The sequence below is a fragment of the Nicotiana tomentosiformis genome, chromosome 8, assembly GCF_000390325.3.
Source record: "Nicotiana tomentosiformis chromosome 8, ASM39032v3, whole genome shotgun sequence".
Classification (NCBI taxonomy): Eukaryota; Viridiplantae; Streptophyta; class Magnoliopsida; order Solanales; family Solanaceae; genus Nicotiana; species Nicotiana tomentosiformis.
Genome location: NC_090819.1, coordinates 105,047,731 through 105,071,206, shown reverse-complemented (window position 1 = coordinate 105,071,206; position 23,476 = coordinate 105,047,731). Strand labels below are relative to the sequence as shown.

General features: G+C 37.9%; 1 protein-coding gene across 1 annotated transcript; it reads right to left on the bottom strand.

The window, feature by feature from the left end:
* Nucleotides 1-3,222: 3,222 nt before the first annotated feature.
* On the bottom strand, nucleotides 3,223-5,031 carry LOC138897948 (uncharacterized). The gene is made up of 3 exons (XM_070183975.1): nucleotides 4,959-5,031; nucleotides 4,370-4,683; nucleotides 3,223-3,645 (listed from the first exon to the last, which is right to left on the bottom strand). Exons 1-3 carry the CDS (start codon nucleotides 5,029-5,031, stop codon nucleotides 3,223-3,225), a joined length of 810 nt encoding a protein of 269 aa, XP_070040076.1.
* Between the last annotated feature and the right edge of the window lie 18,445 nt (nucleotides 5,032-23,476).

Genomic DNA, 23,476 nt, shown 5'->3' with positions numbered 1-23,476 from the left:
ATTCTTATATTATCAATGTTGTTGGTAGTTCCTGATTCTTATAAGATTCTTGATGAAGAGTTAATCCTAATAACGTGTACGAAGGATACCGACCTTACGTCACTCCGAAAGGTTCAAAATGTGATTCCAATGAGTCCAGCATGCATCATATATATGTATCTATTTTACTCTACCGAGCCGCGCTATAGTCGGCCGGGTATGGCACCTATTGTGCAACCACTGATCAGTTGGGTTTTACCGAGCTCCACGTGGCCGGGTACGATTCTACCGAGCCCTATGATGGCCGGGTACGTTTTACCGAGCCTATTACGGCCGGGTACGATATGATGATGATGATGCCCACAAAGGCGTATGTTTTAAAAGTTTATGTATATATATATGTATGTATCATGTATTTCATGTCAGTAGCCCTCAGAGGTACCCAGATGTCACAGGTTGTATATTCCCTATCACTGTTTACATTATTGTTCTTACTTATGCTTTCCTGCCTTACATACTCAGTACTTTATTCGTACTGACGTCCTTTTTATTTGTGGACGCTGCATGTCGTGCTGCAGGTCCTGATAGATGGGTAGATGCAGCTCCCCCATCACAGTAGGCTATCCGGTTCAGCGGTTATTGGCAAGATCCCTTCTCCGGACTTGCCGTGGTCTTGGTATGCATTTTTGTTATAGACATTATGGGTATGTCGGGGCCCTGTTCCGGCAATGTTGTAGCACTTATGTTCTTTTAGAGGCTCATAGACAGGTGTCGACTCATGTATGGTTTGGAATGCCTTATCGGCTGATTTTTGTTGTATAGTCTTTCATGGCACCATGGTAGCTCGTACCTTATATATAGTTTCTTGACAGTCTTGTCGTCCCATGTTACGTATGTTCATGACATTATCTTTCATTGTTGGATGTTCATGATCCATGTCTACCATTTATATTGGTCTTGTCGGCCCTTAAAGATAATAAGGAAGGTTAGATAAAATGTACGTTGGTGCTCGGCAAGTATGGCCCGGGTTCTAGTCATGACCTTCCAGTTGGGTCGTGACAGTATGTGACAATGGGAAATAATTCGTTGGCAGCAAAGTAACAAAACTCTTCGAAGAACACAAAATAAGAAGAATACTATCAACACCATACCACCCCAGTAGGAACGGACAAGCCGAATAAATGAACAAAACTATCATTCAAAACCTAAAGAAGAGGTTGAATGACGCTAAAGGAAAATGGAGAGAAATCCTTCCTGAAGTCCTTTGGGCATATCAGACAACATCAAAATCCAGTACGGGGGCGACCCCATTCTCCTTAGTATATGGGTCTGAAGCATTGATACCAGTCGAAGTCGGTGAACCCAATACCAGATTTCGATTCACGATGGAAGAATCAAATAACGAGGCTATGAATACCAGCCTCGAATTATCGGACGTAAGACGAGAAGCTGCTCTCGTCCAATTGGCCGCCCAAAAGCAGCGAATCGAAAGATATTATAATCGAAGAACCAAGCTCCGCCATTTCAAGTCTGGGGACTTAGTGTTAAGAAAAGTCACCATCAATACCCGAAATCCAAACGAAGGAAAACTAGGACCAAATTAGGAAGGACCATATCAGGTTCTCGAGAACGTCGGAAAGGGATCGTACATGCTCGGCATTATAAACGGCAAACAACTATCAAGCAGTTGAAATGTGTCACATCTAAAACGATACTACTGCTAAGGTATGGCCCTTCCATATTTATTTACATTTCAAAACTGACCCCTGCAGAAGTCCGAACAAGAGCTAAGATGGATCCTTCGCATGAAAGCACGCGTTGCACTCTTTTTGCCTTAGACCGGTTTTATCCCAAATGGGTTTTTCGGCAAGGTTTTAAATAAGGCAACCAATGATCGTGCTGCACTTACAATAGTATCCAAGGCCTTTGTACAACCGACCTCGAATACTGGGGGGGCATTAGCCCTCAAATATATCAAGTTCTGATGTAAGAAAGTTATTTCACAACAACGGGGTTCCAGTAGGAAAAGTTGTAAGAGCCAAAATGGTCAAAACGAACCATGCCCATATAGTTGGCCCGAACCCAAACGCGAAACATGAACACATGTATAATGACTTGCAAAGAAAGTCCTCCTCTTTACCGATATCTTATATCCAAGAAAAATTCCTCTATTTGGAGATTTATTATGCAATCAGAATTAAGATAAACTCGATTACTAAGCCTACAGGCTACTTTTATTACAAGTTCGAGCAAGCACTCACTCGACCATTACGCCTACGGGCTATATTACTTCGAGTTCGAATCATTCACTCAACGACTAATAAGCTTACAGGCTACTTGCATTTCGAGTTCGAGCGAGCAGTCACTCGACCATTACGCCTACGGGCTACATTACTTCGAGTTCGAATCAATCACTCGACAACTAAGCCAATGGGCTACCTTCATTTCGAGTTCGAATCATTCACTCGACGACTAAGCCTATGGGCTACTTTTATTACGAGTTCGAGCAAGCACTCACTCGACCATTACGCCTACGGGCTATATTACTTCGAGTTCGAATCATTCACTCAACTACTATTAAGCCTACAAGCTACCTTCATTTCGAGTTCGAATCATTCACTCGACGACTAAGCCTACGTGCTACATTACTTCGAGTTTGAATTATTCACTCAACGACTAATAAGCCTACAAGCTACTTGCATTTCGAGTTCAAGCGAGCACTCACTCGACCATTACGCCTACGGGCTATATTACTTCGAGTTCGAATCAATCACTCGACAACTAAGCCTACGGGCTACCTTCATTTAGAGTTCGAATCATTCACTCGACGACTAAGCCTATGGGATACTTTTATTACGAGTTCGAGCAAGCACTCACTCGACCATTACGCCTATGGGCTATATTACTTAGAGTTCGAATCATTCACTCAATGAATAATAAGACTACGGGCTACTTTCATTTCGAGTTCGAGCGAGCACTCACTCGAACATTACGCCTACAAGCTATATTTCTTCGAGTTCCAATCATTGACTCAACTAGTAAGCCTAAGGGCTTCGTCACTTCGAGTCTGAAAAATAATCAATCATAGAGACTACGAAGTCCAAATTAGATTAAATTGTTAAAATCCTTGTGAAAACATTTGTAAGGCACGTATAAAGTCTTCACGAAACAGAAGCAAGTCGGCCAAGTTGTCTATATACAAAATTGTCTACATGATTGATTACAAACGTAAAAAATTAAGAACTAAGCTTCCTGGTCATCCTCATGGGCGTTTGCTTCTCTATCAGGCTCTTCCCCGTCCTTGGATCCGCTCTTGCTACCGTCATCATCGCCATCAGAAGCCAAGGCTTCAGCTTCAACTTCGAGCTCTTTATCCTTCTTCATCTCTTTAATAAGGTCGAAACCTCTAGCGTGTATCTCCTCGAGGGTCTCCCTCCGAGACCTACATTTAGCAAGTTCGGCAACCCATTGTGCTCGAGTGTCGATAGTATCTGCCGCCTCTCGTGCCTCCATCTGAGCAGCCTCAGCATCAGCCTGATACACGACAATGGACTTATCTGCCATGACTTTCGATGACTCAACCTCCGCCTTTGCCTCAGCAAGCCGTGCTTCAAGCTCCTCGATCCTCTTAGCTTGAGTCGAACCCTTTTGCTTGATGCTTCGAAGCTGAATATCGGCCGATAATAATTTGGTCAAAATGGTTTCTTTTTCCGCAGCCAGGTGGTCGATAGTCTCCTTCCACCGATTACATTCAGCTTTGATTTGATCAACTTCTTCCCGAAGTAACCCGATTTTTCAACCTTTTGTTGCAGCTGAGACAATGAAGGGTTAACTTCCACAGTTGAGTCAAACCCATACTTTAACAGAACGAGGCTCACCTGCTTATCGAGTTCGGCCTCTTCTTCACGAGCCTTAGCCAAATCCGCTTGGAGGTCCTTTATAGCCTCGTCCTTTTGGCTGCAAAGAAGCTGCATGGCGTCTCTCTCCCTCGAGACCTTCTGAAGCTCGACCTCACACTGGCTAAGGTCGACTCGAAACCTACTAATGGCATGCACAGTAGGGAAAGAACATAAGTCAAGTTTGGAAAAGAACAAAGAAACCAAGTATAGTAAAATCATTACCCGAGTAATGAAACGTTGGGCCTCTTCTAGTAGAAGAGAAGCGTCACCAATATCGGAAGCATCATCGACTCCAGTAAAGCAATCCCGAAAGGGTCCCCTACACTAGAGCCTCCGCTCATATCGGGGGTCTTCAATTCTCGAGCTTCCTTTAATGTCTCCTCAGAAAAGGTTGGAAGGGATGGCGAATGGCCCACTGTCAGAGCCCCAAGCGAATCACTCGGGGCGCTCCGATCAAGACTCGGGATTCCAGGACCGACCCCGACCGATACAGCCGCCTTCAGCTCAGGAGCTCTGGTGACCTCGATAGCTTTCGTATATCGGATCACCAAAGCCGAGGCATCGTCTTCTTCTTCTTCTTCTTCTTCTTCTTCTTCTTCTTCTTCTTCTTCTTCTTCTTCTCTCAGTCGTTGGATCGAGTCAATCGGAAGGGCAATTGCCTTCCTCCTCACCCTTCGAGTTTTGGGCTTGGGGTCATATGATTGAGAGATAACTTTTCGTTTCTTATCTTTCCCCGATTTCGGGACCGAGGACTTGGTTCCTTCGTCACCGCTCGAAGGCCTCAAAACGACATCCTTGGTTACACCTGCATGAAAGGAAATCAATAACGAATGGAGCACAAAGAACACTTCGAAGGAAACGAGAAGTAAAACCTTTCCATGATTCTTGCCCTCCCATCTACCTTTTGTCAAATCACGCCAAGCGCGTTCGGCATAAGAGAAAGCCGAGGCTAACTTTCGAACCCAATCCTTGAGGTCGGGTACCGCTTGTGGCATCCAAGGGGCAGCTGTATATCGAAGAATGACATCAGAAAAAATCGGGAAAAGATACGAAAAGCAACGTCTTATGAGAAGCACTTACGGTCGAAATTCCATTCCTCGGGGAATGACATCTTCTCAAGGTCACGGGTCCTCACCCGAATATAAAGGCCCATTCATCCCCGATCCTTGTCTTCGTCGATGCTCGACATCAAAGCCTTTAATGACCGACGATGAAGTCTGATTAGTCCTTGAAAGATTTGAGGCCGATACAATCGTATGAGGTGATTCAGGGAAAAATCCAGCCCCCCGGCTTTGATGGAGAAGAAGCAAAGTAGGATTACTATACGCCATAGAGAGGGATGAATTTGACCGAGGGTGATATGATATCTTTTGCAAAAATCAATGATCATCGGGTCGACGGGATCCAACGTGAAGGGATAAGTGTAAACACTTAAACCCCCCTTCACATGGGTGATGACGCTCTCTTCGGGGGATGAAATTTGCAACACAACCTCGGAACCCCAGTTGCAGTCTTTCCTAACGGCCTCGAGATGACCCTCCGTAATATAGCACATGTACATCGACACGTGCTCGCATCGACCCGGAACAGATGAAGGATTTTCAACCTTAAAATCGATCTTCAGAGTACACGGGCTGGGAACATAGTCATAGGTGGACGGCTCTACCGGCGCCGTATCGCAGGACGGCCGTGAAGAAGAAGCTTTCTCCTTCTGAGGTATAATTTTTGAAGTTTTGGCCATTGATATGAGAGGAAGAAAGGCAAAGGAAAGTGAAAAATTAACGACACCAAAACTCTGGTGTAGAAATGGCTCTGCAAGCGACGAAATAGAGAGAAAGGATAAGAAAATTTGGTAGAGCGAAGGCGTAAAAGTGGTAAATGTTATATGGAAGAGTTATTTATAGGCTCGCATCATGACGGTTCAATATCTGAGGTGGCCGACCGCCATCTGACAAGCATTAAATACCTTGAAAGACTAAATCGATGGGACAGCTATCACATACGTCATAATCGATCCATGTTAAAACGTCAGCTTATAACCCGATCGAACCGTCAAAAATCATATTGATTCTCACCGCATCCTTCATGAGAAACGAGGGGACTATTTGTATACGGTCGAAATAGATTTCGGCCTTCCTACGTTCGATCGAGTTCGAGTGGCAAGAAACCGAAGTGGGATTTTGGGAGTGAGCTCCGGAAACAGTACAAACGAGCCTCGAGTCCGAAGGCTGCTCGAGGAGTCGACTCGATAATCTTATCGAGCACGTGACCAAATCGATCCGCAAGGCATTGCTTCGAGGTCGGAAATGCGCCACGCCCATCCCGAAGGTCGAACTCAAGCCAAGACCGAAGGGCTCGACCCAGTAACGAGTTCGAGCTAGTATCGAGCTCACTAACAAGAGCCGTTATAACCGTACCTAGAGAGAGAATCTTGGCGGGAATCGAGGAAGAGACAAATCATCATGGGTCTTTCACTATATGCTTTATTTATTATTTTTTGTTATAAATAAAGTAAAGACCCTCTATTATAAAAGAGGGGATCCTTGTAACCTATGCATATATAAAGATATCTCCGTGTGCTTGTTTTACTTCATCTTACTCATTCTTTCTGTTCATTATTCACATTCTCATAGTCAAGAATACTCGTATTGCTATCTTTGTATCAAAGGGTATCACGTATCCTTAGAACCATACATAAATTTAACGTTATCTGATTTTTCGGGTAAACATATATAATAATGATAAAAATTATTCTATGATAAGAGTACTTTGTGTTCACTAAAGGAACCCAGTCGTGTATAATATGTTGAAGATGTGATCGATTTTACTTAAAGCTTTTGAACATTAACTCCCTTAAAAATAATCCTAAAGTATAGTTTGCTAAGGAAGGAATTTGCTTTTAAAAAGTAATCAACTCTGTCAGTTAAGGAGTAACTTGAACTTGTTGAGAATGACTATAAATTAGACATTGGCAATGAAACTCAAATTGCTATTATGCAAATTAATTACTTCAGCTTCTCCAAGTTGGTGTAAGTACTTATGCAAGTTCTTTCTTTTTTCTGATATTGGATAAGTATTAGCCAAATATATACCTGCAACAAATAACCGAAACTTAGTAACATTAATTATCTATGAAAACTATAAATTGAAATAGCTAAAACCAGCCTAAAGAAAAGCTAAATTGAGAGAGCGAGAGTCGAGAGACAAAGTCGATTGGAGGCGTTAGAGTGAAACTTCAAAGTTAGTGCATTTCAAAGAAATGGAGCTTGTATAAAAAAATATTACCCGCAACTAGCCCTGCTCCGCTAATTTTTTTTAAAAAATTGCTTCAACTCGGCACCAACCCGCAACCAGCTCTGCCCCGCTAAATTTTTAAAAAAAATTGCTTCAACTAGCACCAACACACAATTGTGTTCCCCTTACACCAGGAACCTGCACCACCTTGCACCTGCACTTCCAGGAACGGATGCACGTTAGTTGAAGCGGTGTTATCTTCGTCTAATATTTTTATTAAATGCACATATAGAAAGTATTTTTAAATATAACTGATATATTAATAAAATAACACCATTTGACAAATAAGTTTACTTGATCTGGTTGGCATTGCGTACATTGTCACTAGAAGGGTTTGGGGATCGAAACTACCGATAAATAAATAATACAAGTATAACATGCAATTATTTTAAACGGATTTAGAACTATAATTTTTTAAAAAAACTTACTCCTCTTTTCTATTATTTACAATTTCTGAGTGGCCGGATTTGCTGGTGATACTCTTCACAACTTTTATTTATTTATATCGTTATAGTGTTTACTTTTTAAACGATGACACCGTTTACAAAAAAAAAATTATGTATACACCCTTGCGCACATTGCCATCCCTAAACAAGATCATGTAGATTTGTGATAATATTATGTCTCAACCAACATTTTGCATAGCAAACTAAATAGTAAGGGAACAAGAACGCGGACCAAAACTTGGGAGGACCTTTGAGCGAAAGGGATTTAGATTTTTCATCAAAGAAAAATAATGAAAATATCTCAAGGTTGAAGCTGTGAAAGTGTTGAAGAACAACAGTTGGATTTGGGCCGAAAAGAGTTACTAGACTACGATAGTTAAGAAAGGAAAAATGACATTGTAAAATAATAGCCGAAAAAATGTATAAAATTTATATATATTTTGTATATATATACATTATGTATATTATATACAAAAATTATACAAACTTTCGATTACCAAATATAAATAGTTTTTGGCACGGGCTAAAAATGATAATACCCCGTTAAGAAAGGTGCTCCAACTTATGTAACTGGGCCGGCCTGCCATTGACAAATTGGATACTGGCTAACTTCATTAAGTTTTCCCAAGAACCCACTGCATTGAACTTTCTGAAGCTAAACACTATTTTACAAGAAATGAATTTTCTTTTTGACTAATGTTTAGAAGGGTAAGAAAGTTTTGGTTTGACCAAGGGAAAAAAAAGTTTAAAATGTTAAACCTAGAACCTTCTCATTAGACTTATAGCATGTTTGGCCATGTTTTTTTCTGGGCCAAAAGTGTTATTTTTTCTTCAAAGTTAACGTGTTTGGCCAAGTTTTTTAAAGAAAAAAGGTATTTTTGAGTGGAAGGAGAAGCAGATAAAAATAATTTCTCCTCAGAAGCACTTTTTTGAAAAGCACTTTTGAGAAAAATACATTTAGAAGTACTTTTTAAAAGTTTGGTCAAACACGAATTGTTGCACAAAAGTGTTTTTCAAATTGATTAGCCAAACACAAACTTATTTTCACCAAAAATACTTTTTTGAAAAGCACTTTTGAAAAACACTTTTCAAAATAAGCAGATTTTAGAAGTTTGGCCAAACAGGCTATTAAGATGAACAAGATTGAGGTGTTTGGCCAAAAATTGAGGTGTTTGGCCAAGCTTTTAGAAGGAAAAAAAGTGCCTTTGAGGAGAAACAGAAGCAGAAAAATGTAGCTTCTTTCAAAATGTATTTTTCTGAGAATCACTTTTGAGAAAAATACACTTAGAAGCATTTTTCAAAAGCTTGGCCAAACATTAGTTACTGCTCAAAAGTATTTTTCAAATTAATTAACCAAACACAAATCGATTCTCACCAAAATAAACAGATTTTAGAAGCTTGGCCAAAGAGGCTATAAACCTAAAATCGAAAAGAAAGAGAGCAGAGAAATTAAACCCAAAAAGCTTAGCTCATTTAACTTTACAGATAGACTCAAGTAACTATTTGCAAATTATATGTGTGTCCATAAGCACGAGTACATATAAGTGTATATATATATATGTATGTACGTACGTACTATGTATCCTTTTCCGCATTCAAGAATCCTCCTTAGATTGTATACACGAGTTTGTGGCCGTTAGGCAGCTTTCGGTAACATGGATATAAAGAATGATCAAGTCAAATTCAAAATATATTGCATTTTCTTGCAAAAATCCATTAAGATTGACCAAACAACCTAATGAAGTGATTTGAATTTGTTTTATATCCTTTTGTAAGGGAGGAATGTTTTTTTAGAATATTGTACCTCTGATCATGTGATTAGACCTCTTACCAAATTTTTGCGAATGACTGAATTGTCTACTCCTATCAAATTTCACCTTCTACTTGACACTTGCTAATTGTTTTCTCTTCCAAACAATAGATAACTTACAAAATTTCAACTTCATATGGGACTTAATCAAGTTATTGTGAAAGGAAAAGCCCACATCACAAAATCTCAGTCTATGACAGTTCACAAGGCATAAATTTCTTTGGTTTTGGATGGTATTAGTTGGATTTAACCCAACTTGTGCTTTTGCCCCTTTCAACCCCTTGCTTGTTACTACTATTTTTAAGTAAAAAACAATTCAATATTATAGAAATAAAATAATTGACAAAAGGTAAAATTTGCTTTTTGACTCTAAGTTTTCCTCATCTTTAAAGCATTGTATTTGAATAAAAAAATCATGGTAACTAATTGGTTGAATAAAAGAAGGGGACATAATATCTTCAATTCCTACTTAACCCAACTATTCTTTACCCATTCTATGCAACTTGTATCGGGACACAAGCCATAATCCATTTTTTATTTTAAATTCCATTTTTTTGGTAATTAAAATTAGTACTATGTTCCATTTATGTACACCCTTTGACTTAAAATTACTCAAGAAATCCTCTGTTTGCCCCCAAAAGCTGGAAAATATGGAGAGTTCAACCAATGTTGAAAACCGCACTACTTAAATGGAAAAGTTAATGTTTCACCAACTAAGGTAGTTTATGAATTTTATGTTGGAGAAAGTCATACTTTTGGAAGAGTGTCAATTACGTAAAAGTGGCTTTCTTTCGTTTCAAATTTTATCAGTCTAGATCACTTTCTTGCCTTTTAGCTTTTCTCAATTTTCCTTTTTTTTTTGTGCCTAACATAAATTTATTGGGCCAATTAAATTCGAATTCGCACGAAAAAATCCTACAATAAAGGGTAAAACGTTCTCTAACAAAAATGATTTCAATAACAAATATTTTTAAAATATGGTTTATCCCTCCTAAAACATGTCATTTAATTAATATTGCACTAATTGGGAAAATACGGATAGCTTTGAGATAATAATAATAATAAATGATGTTTTAGTTTTAAAACGTTAAGTGTTTTGAAATAAAATTAGACTAACATTTGGGACTAGAGGGAGTAACATTTATCAATTTGATTATTTTTTTTCTTTCCATAATTATGCATAAACATTAATGCAATACACTACTTTTATGGTTTATTGCTCAAAACAATGATTCTAATACAGAAAACAGATTTCGTATAGCACGCATAAGTTTTTATAACATCATAGTTGCTGTAAAATAACAGATATTGATTAAAAATTTACAACTATCCATAATTGGAGATCTTTTAGATTTGAAAAATCTCAACTTCCACAGCTGGTCTATGACAAAAAAGAGTACGATATGCTAATCCCATCGTAATGACGGGATGCACTTGTCACTATGATGTTAATCTTGATTAGCTTTTATTAATTTGTTGTCTATGCCAAAGTTGGGGGCATTATTTAACACAACATAGGACTCCATTATTAAATTGATTCGCTTGATTTATCATTTCCACACTACCAGTGTGCCTTTGTCATACGACATACGAGAATAAGTCTTAACGTGTCGTTCGATAGGCTGACTAAATTATTCTGAGATTATAATTTTTGGACTATTTTATTTCACATTGGGAGTGAAATAATATAATCTCAAGTTTGATAGAATAAAGTAAAATAAGATGAGATATCATGTATTAAGGCTGAGATTAAATTTATATTATATTTAATTAACGTATAAATTTATATAAATTTATCATTTATGCTATCAACCGAACATAATATTTAATCACACACCTTATCACATACCTTAGTTCTAGAAAACTAATTATTTTATACTTAGATAATAATCCCAAGAAATAAATAAAAAAAGTGGATGTTGAATAATGAGCTATATTTGGCATCACTAGGAATTCCTTTTGAAATCGAAAATAGTGTACATTTATTTTAGTGCGTGCATTTGCCTTAATTTACGTACTACTTTTTGTGGTCCTCACTTCTTGGAATTATTTCATGCAGGAAAAATTATATACTTCCTCCGTTTACTTTTACTTGTCAAGTATTTTAGAAATAGATTTTTACTTTTATTTATCACTTTTAGCATATCAATAGAAGATAAAAAATTTTCCTGTTATACCCACAATATTAATTACTCATTTCAAATCACTTTCCAAATCCATTAAAAATATGCATCAATTAATATGAGTATCATGATAAATTATGCACTTCATTTATTATTTTTTAAGAGGTGTAAAAAGTCCACAGTGAACAAGTAAAAGTGAACAGAGGGAGTACTTTGCTTCTTTTAAAAAATGGCATTATTATTTAAATAATCAAATAATAGTTGTTTTTACTACAATTTTCTTAAACACTTTTCAAATTTTGTCACAACAAAAAAGAAATCACTAGTTTATAGTATGTTTTATGTAGTTCCTCAACCCCAACTAGGGGTGTACATATGTCAGGTTGATTCGCATTTTTCAATTAGCAAAACAAACAAATGATGTTGGATTTTTAAATTTATAAACCAAACCAATAAAGTCGGATTTTCCAATCTCGATTTTTCTCAGGTTTTTTGAATTTTTGAATTTTTTCGGTAAAGTCTTCATAGCACAAAATATGTAACTTGTGCTCTAAATATTTCTTTAGTTCTAGTAGGATGCAACTATATAATGTATTTTTTTAAAAAATAACACAATAATATGAGATGAGTCATATCATTGTACTAAAATATTTGATAACAAAGATAATAAAATCGCATAAAGAAAATATTACTAGCTATAATAAAAATTAACATAATCTAAAAATATTATATAGGTTGTTGATGGAGTTAAATCGAATAAGTTGGAGCTTTGAAGTCTGAGTAGAAGCCCAAAATATTAAGTCGGGATCACGTTCGGGGGTAGAGGACCAAGTTCGGATGTCAAAAAGTTGAAGAAGCGATTTACTCTGATAAAATAACACTGTCGCGCCGGCGCGGCTGTGTAAAAGTGGCTGCTTGTCAGAAAGTTCACTCTCTGAATATTCTCACAAGCGTGCATGTACAAGTTTCTTAGAGTTATTTCTTGTTTTGACTAGGAAATGGTAGTTTGGTCCGGGATCGTTCCTACAAGGTATAAATACACCAAAATTACGCTTTTGAAGACACTTTTTGACCTACAAAAGAATTGAGAAGCAACTAAAGCAAGAAGACACAAGAATTAATCAAGATTTCAACCAACAATCGGTGCAATACGGGAGTTTGTATCGAATCATTAACATTGATGTTTTTTATGTTTTTAAACCTTATTGAGATGACTTTTTCCATTGCTATGGAGTAATTTTCATTAGTTGTTGACAGATACAGTGTTTTGATAACTTGATTAGGGATTCGATTTTTTCTAATTATTGGAATTAATTGATGTAGTTTTAATTCGTATTGTGGAGTTATTTCTTATTTTGCTTAATCGAAAGAAGATCTTGATATTGAACTTCTTTACATCTTATGTTCTAGTTTAAATTCATGATTCAAATAGGTAATGGAAAGAGCCTCTTGAATTGTTAATCAAACTAGAAAATAGGAAAATATTCGTGAGAAGTTACCCTTTAGACCATAACCATCATTTTATTCGTTGCAATTGTTTACCATACTTCAATTAGATTAATTACTGAAATTAAAATTTAATTGAGAGAGGAACATTAACTTCAAGTGTAATCTACTTATCTGTTGAATTCCTGAGAATCAACAGTATTATAGAGTGAACTAACTCAAGAATTGGATCCCGGATCAATTATCTTGCACCTATTTAGTCAATTACCCTTATTTCTCTCATTGATATCTCTTTGTTGCTCATCTGCTATATTTTGTAATTAATTGTTAATTGCTTAATTTTTAGTAGTTAATCGTAGTTGATAATCATCAAATCAAGTATTAATTTTCCTGTATAGTAATCAACTGAAGATTATTCGAACACTATTTAAATTCAATCCTTGTGGAGACGATAATTAACTCTACTATCCTTGACCAGCGAGCAATAATTTTGTGTTGTATTTTGCGCTCGTCAAATTTTGGCGCCTTTGCCAGGGATTGACAATCAATAGTGTTTAAAATAGTTTTTTGTACTAATTTAGGAACCAATTTTACTTTTTTGTATTCACGTTCTCTCACTTATGTGCAGGATACATGTTTAATTTCTATGGTGTATGGCTTGATCTTCTTCAAAGGAAGTGATACCCTACAAACCAGAGTTGGAGCAACACCTGCAACAACTAAGAAAAGAAAGAGAATTAACAGAAAATTTCTTGGTTCATACTTCGATTCAAGATAACACGGCAAACAAAGAGATTGATGGAGTAGACTTAGCTGTAAGAGAGGCAGCACAACAAGAAGTTGCATGGATAGCAGCTGAGGCAGACCTTAGAGCTACTAAGGACACCATCAAAGATTCAATATAAACCGACCCTTGGTTGAAGATCAGTTTGGGAATGCAGCACCCCAGGCCTGGGAGATCATTAGATGATTATGCGAGACTAGTCTACAATCAGGGACCATCAAGCGTCAGACCTCCACCCAGAGCAGCAAACAATTTTGAGTTGAAGCAAGGCTTTCTTCAAACCATCCATAACAACAGTGTCTTCAGAGGGAATATGAATGAAGATTCGAACACTCACTTGATGGACTTTGATGAAATCATGAACACCTTCCAGTATAATGGAGTATCAAAAGATGCAGTCTATTTAAGGGCATTCCCCTTTTCACTGAAGGATGACGCGAACACTGGCTTTGTAGCTTACCGATCGGGTTGATCAGGACATGGGAATACATGACTAAAAGTTTCTTGACAAGTGCTTCTCAGCTGCAAAAATAGGGAAATTTAGAAGGGAAATCCACAACTTCTGCTAGAAGGACACTGAAACGGTTTTCGAAGCTTAGGAAAGATTCAAGGAGATAGTGAGAAGGTGTCAACATAATAGAATTGAATTGTGGATGAAACTTCAGGACTTCTGGGATGGACTGACACCCTCCTCACGATGAACTTTGAGTACCACATGTGGAGGTCCATTAATGAAGAAAACTCTGGAGGAGGTCGTCTTAATTCTTGAGGAATTGTCTGAGGACTCTAACTAGTGGCTTGTTGGGGATAATGACAAGAGAATATCTGTTGGAGTTCACCAAGTGGACTCTAACACATCGGTGCAAGCCCAACTAGACACCATGGCCAAAGAGATAAGAAAGTGGACATTGGCCAAGATATAGAGTGAACCGCAAGGAGCATGTGACTTTTTTGGAATGAGACACCCTACATATGAGTGTCAAGCTTCAGCTGAGAAAGTAAATGTGGTAGGGAACTTTAATAGAGGAAACTATCAATGTGGGAACAACTATAATGCTATGGGGAAAAGACATCCAGGTTTTTTGTGGAGTTCACCTAGTGGGAGTTTGAACTCATGGCAACAAAATAATCCTAGACCCAGGGTCAAGGACCACTAGGTTTTCATAATCAGCAGAGGCAGCAATACCATCCATAGCAGTCAAATTAGTCCAGTATGGAAGATCTCCTGAAGGCACTCATCAACAAATCAGATGAAAAATTTAAGGCTCAGGGCACAGCCATCCGAGAGCAGGGCATGACCATCCGTAATTTAGAAAAACAAATGGGATACATTCCAAATTTGTTATCTGAGAGAGCTCCTGGGACTCTACCCTCTGACACTGAAAAGAACCCAAAGGAAATAATTAAAGTTGTATCTCTGAGAAGCGGCAAAACGTTGGTTTACCCTGTTGTGAAACCTAGACTAGAGGCAGTAAACAAGTAGATTGAGACAATGTAAGAGAAAAAGAGTAAAGAGAAGAAATGCCAGAGTAGTGGGGCACAAAAGGAGAATGAAGAAAGTAAACACATGCCAACCCTACCATTCATTCAAAAGATGAATCGGGAAAAACTTGACAAGTGCTTTGGGTAGTTCTTGGATATGCCCAAGCAACTTTATGTGAACATTCCCTTCACTAAAGTATGTTGATATTCAATTTTACCCTCATATTTTTATAAATATTCTATATACTTTCAAAATATCATTTCTGCATCATCATCAATTTACAAGAGTCATATAAGTATTTTCTGCAATTTCTCATAATTTTTGAGTTTTTAAAATTGATTTTTCTTGCATTTAAATTACTCAAATATTTACTAATTACTCCTTCAAATTATTTTGCGATGACTTAATTATCCAAATTTATTTTTTACACCTATATATGTGCCTTACAATATTTCACTTCATTTTATATAATTACATCTACATTTTTGAACTACTTACGCAATTTTGCAATAATAGCCTATATTCTATACATAACTACATTATTTTCACCAAAATAGTATTTTATGTTTTTATAATGTTAAGCTATTATTTTACCACATAATTAATATTTTTATTATCAATAAATTATTTTTTATAAATTATTTTAAATAATTTTCATGTATTTAATTGTATAGCCCAATATAGGGCTAATTTTGGACCAAAACCAGGCCCAAAACAGCTGGCCCATAAACCCCTCAGCAGCCCAAACCAAACAACCTTTTCATTTAACCCGGTCACGATCCATTTTAAATAACCCGCCCCACTTCTTCTTCTATCTTACCCGTTGATATCAGAGATCAACGGCCCACAAATGCCCTCTCCTCTTTAATTAAACAAACCCAAACCCTGAAGACCCATTCCCCATCTCCGCCGCCCCTAAATCCCCTCTACTCTCGAATGTTCTCTCGTCTCTGAAAGAAACCCTAGCAGCCGCCTCTAATTCTCTCCGATTCCAACCTAAACATGGAATCAATCCATGATTTACTTACCTATTTTGAGGTACTATGATGGTGTATACACGCTTGTGGCGTTACTTAGAGTTCTTGCCATAATTTTTGGCAATAACTATCTTCCAAGATTTGGTTTGGTCGACTTTGATGCTTTGGAGATTTGGACGATGTCTCGTATGTATACATCATACAAGGAAGGATCCTTGATTCTTGGTTCGGTTCTCATATGGCTGGACCCAACTAGGGTTTGAGAATCTCCTTCTCCTTTGCCGATTTTGATTGCATGCAATATATTCTTTTCTTATTTGTGTTTGATTGATAATTTTCCATGCTTGTCTGCTTAATTTGAACACTATATAAACCCCCTCCCTAATTCCCTTTAGAGAGGACTTGGTCACTGAAATTTACCACTATTATTCTCTTATTCTCTCATTCTATATTGTTATGAACTTTGGCTCTTGGCCGACTTAAAACCAAGGCCACCAGAATTTGATTAGTTGACCTTTCTTAGTACGAGCACTGCCCGGGGTTCATCTGAAACCCTTAGAAACTCTGACGCACTAAGATTATTTTGGGTTCTGATGCTCTCTATTGACGTTTGAAGTACCGCTGAGGTTGTTCTACTTGTTTATTTATTTGCTAATTGATAGTTGGTAAGTTCTTTGACCTTAGCAGTTCATCCTCTTTCGTTTGTGTTCATATTCAGTATATTAATGCTACTGAGACTTTTGCAAATCAATATGTTCCTATGCCATATATGTTTGCAACCTTATTGGCTCTAAAGCTGTTTTGTGATTCTGAACTCTTTTCTCGCATTTGAACTTGCCTACAATTCCCAACTCTGACATCTGTCTATTACATGTGTTCAATATGAATGATTTTTGACTCTCTTAAGCATGTTTACCTTAATGTGTGTGTTAGAATGCTTATTACCTACTACTCTCCCTGAGATTATCCCCTACTTTGTTCTGCATCCTTATGATAGACTAACTTATGTGTTTTAATGTATCTGATACTCTACTGTGACCAATTCTTAACTGTGATGTCAGCCAATTATGAGCTTTACTGTGTGTTCCATGCTTAGTTCAATCCTGTGTTGCTTAAATATACTTATAGTCTATAAGGTGAAATGAAATATCCAACCTTTATGTGACAATCTAGTTCTTAATGTGTCTTTGCCTATTGAGAATTCTGGCTCTACTAAACATGTTTAGCCTGTTACGTTATGCCGATGTTTGTTGTCAATGCAGAGTTTGCTTTCCTACCCTGTCCTAGATTGTTATGTCAACCAAACTCATGCTTAGGAAGTAATTTAGTTCATGTTTAACTTGTTACTCTTCAGGTCCTGCTGTCTATGATGACCTGTTATTATACATTTGTGATTCTATTGTGTGTTTGCTAACTTGCTCAATCTTGCATTCCTTAGTACCAGTCAAGACCTTAGGAATAATCTTACAACTGACCTTCTTTCACTACACATGGCCAAATAATATTGGAATTGATGCTTGCTTCTCCTAATGTTGAAGTTTGATGTTGTCTCTTGTATTGTGATTAATGTTCAGCATGATAACTTTCTTTTGCTAAGTAATTGCTCGATCATGAACCTATTCTGTTATGTTTTTTTCACTAGACCTTCATGTTAAAACTTTCATGTGAACGCTATGCTCTATTTCACTCTATTAGATTTTCATATGTCTAAAGTTCTTTAGGCTAATTCCGAATCATTTTACTTTTGAAACTCTTTGAAATAATGACCCTTTAGCTTTGTTTATGAGAATACAAGCATGAACCTGCCTTGTAGACTTGTCAGTATTTCATGTGATCTTGTCTATATGCTTTGGCTAGAACTGTTGTTAGTTACAACTTTAGGAGTTAAGTGTGACAAGTTGTTTAAATTAATCCCGCGAGTGGTCTGTCATCTGCATGGTTAAGTTTGGCATCCATTTGGCTAAGTAAGTTATTCGTTGGGCCTGATGTTGGGCCATTTGTGTTATTGGACATGGGTACTGGATTCAGGAAGATTCTACTGTCCTTATGAGCCTGAGATTTGGGTCTGTTGGTTGGTAAGGCTGCTGAAGGCCCAAATATTTGCTGGGTTATTTTATAGTGGGCCTGTACTGTCTGATGGAGGCCCGTACTTGTTTCAGCATGTATTTCTATCATATTTGGCTTGCATTATTTCATTTGGGCTGTAATAACTTATAATAATGAATAATTGGGGATATAGCGAAATTGGGCATGGATGTGTTCTGTTCTTGCATAAAGGGTAGAAAACATGCCTATAGGGTCTGTGTGTTCTATTCGTTATTTTATTTAACATGTCTTATTTGTTATTTCGTGCACTAATAGAAGTCATGTCTTTAGGAATTGCACACACCTCACCTAATTTGCCTAATACTTGCACACTATCTTAAACCTGCTATTATTCGACATACTTGTGTTTAGACAACATGCCTATAGGATGTATATGTTTTTTCTAGCTCTCATGCCTATATGACTTCAGATGGTTAATCAAATTGCTGTGTTCTGTCCATCTAGATATCGTGATTATAGGACACTAATTTCTTAATCAACTGCTCCCACTATTTTATTACACTTCCACATAGATAGCATGCGTATAGGAATAAGTATGATAAAAGTGAACTCAAATGCCCTATTAGAAATATCGTCTACTGTTATCCGTCTGGAAGGCATACCCATAAAATCAAACACTGGTAACTCCTAGTTTCTAATAGCCTTCACCGCCCATTGCGTAAACAACTTAGAAATCATGTCTATAGGTTTGTAATATCTGTAACCTGCAAGCTAGTTAACTTGGAACAACGCCACTGCCTGTGTGACACCTGAAGTCAGTCAGCTAGAAATCCTACCTATAAGAATTTTACGTTGATTGCTGAGTAGTTCAAATCACATAGAAACTATGCCTATAGGTCTGGAATAATTTAACATACCAAACCTGCTTATCTATAGCTGTCCGTTTAAATAATCTGAACATCACTAGTGTAGCTATAATTGTCTGCCTAATTGACAACGTGCATTCGTGTCTATATGAGGAGGTGAATTTGAGCTTGTGGTGTTGATTACGTGCAATCCTACTTGTTTTGAATGCGCGATTAGTTTTATCATTTTGAGCAACCTAGGTAAAGTCTAGAATCATCCAAATAGAGGTCCAAAGCCTCCTGGACCACAGGTACGGTACAGGTAGTACACACATAGGATACAATTTAGAATTGAATTAGAGCGTCTTTAGGTAACGACTTCAACATAGTAATTGGGTAGCATGAGATGATAGTCTGTGCCTACTGAATAATATGAGTAACTCCTTACCTTAAGGGAGTTGCGAAGTATTATTTATGTTGCACGGGGTGATCCTTTAGGCTAAAAGATTTAGGACCCGTCCCCCCCCCCCCCTCCTCCCCCCTTTTATTTATCTACTTGTTATTCTCACTTAGTCATCTAACACAGATTAATGTAGCTGTAACCTTGTAATCATTTGTACCGACTCTCAGGTGTTATGATAAGACTCTTCGACTTCTACATTTTCCTTTATTTATTCTATCACCTAGCCGAATCATATAATCCACATAGTTTAAAGTTCGGCTGAGACCCACATTTGTGAACCTCAAAGAGTGCCTAACATCTTCTCTTCAAGGTAATTTGAGCCCTTACCCGATCTTTGGTGACGCGGACTAGCCAAACAGAATTATCTGCAAATAGGCGCCCTAACGCACTTTAAAATATCGTTAAGTGGCGACTCTTCTCTTCCCGTTTTGCGAGAAAATGGGGCGCGACAGCATGGCGACTCTGCTACGGATGAGGCTTAGGCTCTTACCATGACGTACTTGATTTATGAGGATTACTTTCCTTATTTGTTTTAAACTGCTATGACATACAAATCACTTTTCTTATTCACCTTTATTTATTTTAAACTGCTATGACATGCACATCCCTTTCTTTATTCACCTTTATTTGTTTTAAACTGCTATAACATGCACATCCCTTCCCTTGTTCTCCTTTATTTTCTATGACATGTATGACCTCTCTCCATCTCTTTCATATTGCCTAAGACTGCTATATTATGACTCTCCCATCCCTATTCCCCTATCTGCTTTATTATGTTCTCGCACGTTTTCATGAGCTAAACTGACTTCTCTCTTTTGTCTTTCTTTCCTCTTCTTTTCATGATCATTTTTGCTATGATACTACTTTTACATACCTTTATCATGCAAATACTTGGCAATGTGTTATTATTCCTGCATAAAGCATGCTCCGCATCATACTCCACTCGTGCCAATTATCAACATAGCGGCACTTGATGAGTGTCCGCGCTTTCCTGAAATTACCCTTTTTAAATCAGAAAGGCTTATTTGCGGTAGACTAGTCGATCAGCGGTGTAGTCGACGGTCCCGTGCCTTTCCCTCTCAAATTGTCCACTTGGGAGTACCAGTCTAGACCATTCTAGAAATCCCACTCCAATTTTTTAAATGTACATGCATCATGTTAAACCTAGTACGGGTTGAAGCGTTATTGACGTAACAACCCGCTTAGATAAACCTTGTCCAAAGTCCGACGGAATTTCCATAATCCCAAAGGTCACGGTCATGTTACGTGCATTACTTGGAGAAAATATGACAATATGTTGATCATTATTGCGTAAGTATCCAAATTTAGAGTGAGAGAAGGATTAACTTTATTTGTTTGCAGAAATGAAGCATGAAATCCCAAGGTTCGGTATGGTCCAAAATATCTCGCCTTTGCTACTTGACTGATAGAAAGACCTCGCGCCTTGTGACAGAAATCATGTGAGGATGGTACTTGGTAACCTGCCGTCTTTGCTGAACATTCGACCAAATAGGGAATTGATCGAGGCCTCTACCATGTTTTGGGATGAGAAACGAGCTGTTTTTCGATTTGGCAATATAGAAATGACTCCTCTTCTAGAAGAAATAGGGGGGGGGGTTTGCCAAGTTACCATGGGATAGTCCGGTACTGCTAGTACCAGAGAATCGCACTCCCTGCGATTTTCTGAAAATATTGTGTTTTAAGAAGAATGATGAATTGCTCTGTCTAAAGAAATCGTACATTCCTTTTGAGTTTCTTTATGAACGTTATGGGCATATAAAATCATATTGTTTTCATCATGATGAACTAGCTATTACTTCTTTGGGATGGGTGCATCGCCAGTTTTATGTTTTCATTATCTGCTTTCTGGGGTTGTTAATCTTTCCAATGAATGGAGGAAGGTTTCATACTCGATTAGCCATGGTCGCCAGGACCTTAATGGATGGTATCGAAGGACAAGCCTATACTATCATTCCAATGATCTTAGCTGAGATGTGTCGTGCTCTAGATTGGTGCAAGTGTGGGTTTGGCCACTTTGAGGGTTGCAATCTATTACTACAAGTCTAGTTGTTGGAATACTTTCAGAGGGGTGAGTATCGTCAATAGCTTCTGCGAAGGACACTAAATGACTACATAGCCAACCATCACCCAAAGAAAATGAGGTTTATTCTAAACAAGTTTGCAAAGCTTGGAAATACTGTAAGTTGGGTATATTTCTTCAGTAATCTGACAGACGAGCAAGTGCATTGGATGTTTGAATAGTTTCCTAGTAGTGAGTTCATCATCAGGTCAAGGGGGATTACTCATTTGGTACTGATCGGGATGTGAGGCATCTATCCTTAAACTCCTATAAGGGTAATGAGGCAAGCTGGAAGAAAATATGTCATACATCGGGTTTCCAACATGGTCCAATACAAGGCATATTTCAAGGGAGATGTCATCCCGTTCAAGTTAGAAGTGCAACATATGTGGAACCAAAAGATCATTGTAGAAGGGGAAACTATTTAGCCAGACAGGTATCACGTCGGGCATATGTACTACTATCCACCATGGTTAGAAGACGACGTAGCTGGGGACGTCAAACCAGGAGTCAATATGAAAGATATGATCATAGATAAAGTGGCTGAGGCACATGTAAAGTACAAGGGATTACGCAAAAGGGTGTTCGAGTCCGAAGCTAAACATCTCGAATAGCACAAAGTGAACATGGAGGCGATAAGGGAATGGAAGGAGATTGCCACTAAGTCAACGGAAAGATTGGAATACCTGGAACAAGGACTAATGGAGCTAGAAGGGAAGATGAGAAAGAGACTTTCGGATTATCAAGGCATGGACGATGATGAAGGAGGAAAGTTGGCAAAAACTTATTTCTTGCTGGATATGCGCGATCTGGGAAACATGATTGATGAGGTCAAAAGAGCCAAGCATGGAGAAGGTCCTTCAGGGACCAAGTAAATTAGAAAATGATGTTCTTTACTGCTTTCTAGCTTAGATTAGGTTTCGATGTAATAAGGCTAAATGCCATTAGTAACTTTATTATTTTATTGTCGATTTAGTCAAAGATTGTTTTGGTTCACTTTCGCATTAATGAAATGAAGCAAACGTGGGTACCAGTTTTCTCCAAGTATATGTGTCGCTTAAGCCTACCTCAGGCACAATGAGGTCCCCAAATGAGGACGCGAACTATTACATGACTTTGTGAAATTTATTTAAATATTGCAAACACTCTTTTATTTCACCTTACTGACTTGGTTACCTTTTGTTTTTTCTTTCTTTCTGATTATTCCCATTCCCAAAGGTTGGTTCGTGCATACTGGCAACGTCAGCATACCACACCAGATCCAGAGGTCTGCCACCTCCTCCTCCACCCAGTGATCCGAAAAGCAAAAGCAAGGGCAAAGGGAAAATGGATGATTTAAGTGGTATCCGGAAAGACAATGTTGTTGTGGAGAAAAATGTTGAAACTTCAGATGGTAGAAGTACTTCGGGACAGAACGAGTTGGTCTTACGCTTGGAGCAGAAAATTCTGGAACTACAGGGTGAGCTTGAGCTGGTCCGAAATCTGGCAAAACTTTCCCTTACTCTCAATATTCTCGACATCAACCAGCAAAACCGACTATCCAAAACCAAACACCACCACAAAACACACATAATCAGAACCCACCACCCATGGCTCGAAATCCTCCACACCAGTATCATAATCCTGCCCCTCCCCAGAACTTTAACCCATCACCAATGCAGATCCCTCAACAACATCACCATCATCCAGCTCAATACTTGCAAACTACTACATATCACACCCCCAAAATGCATCACAACATACTCCCGATCCACAAAACTTGACCAACGATCACCCATATACCCAAGTTCTAGGGACTCAT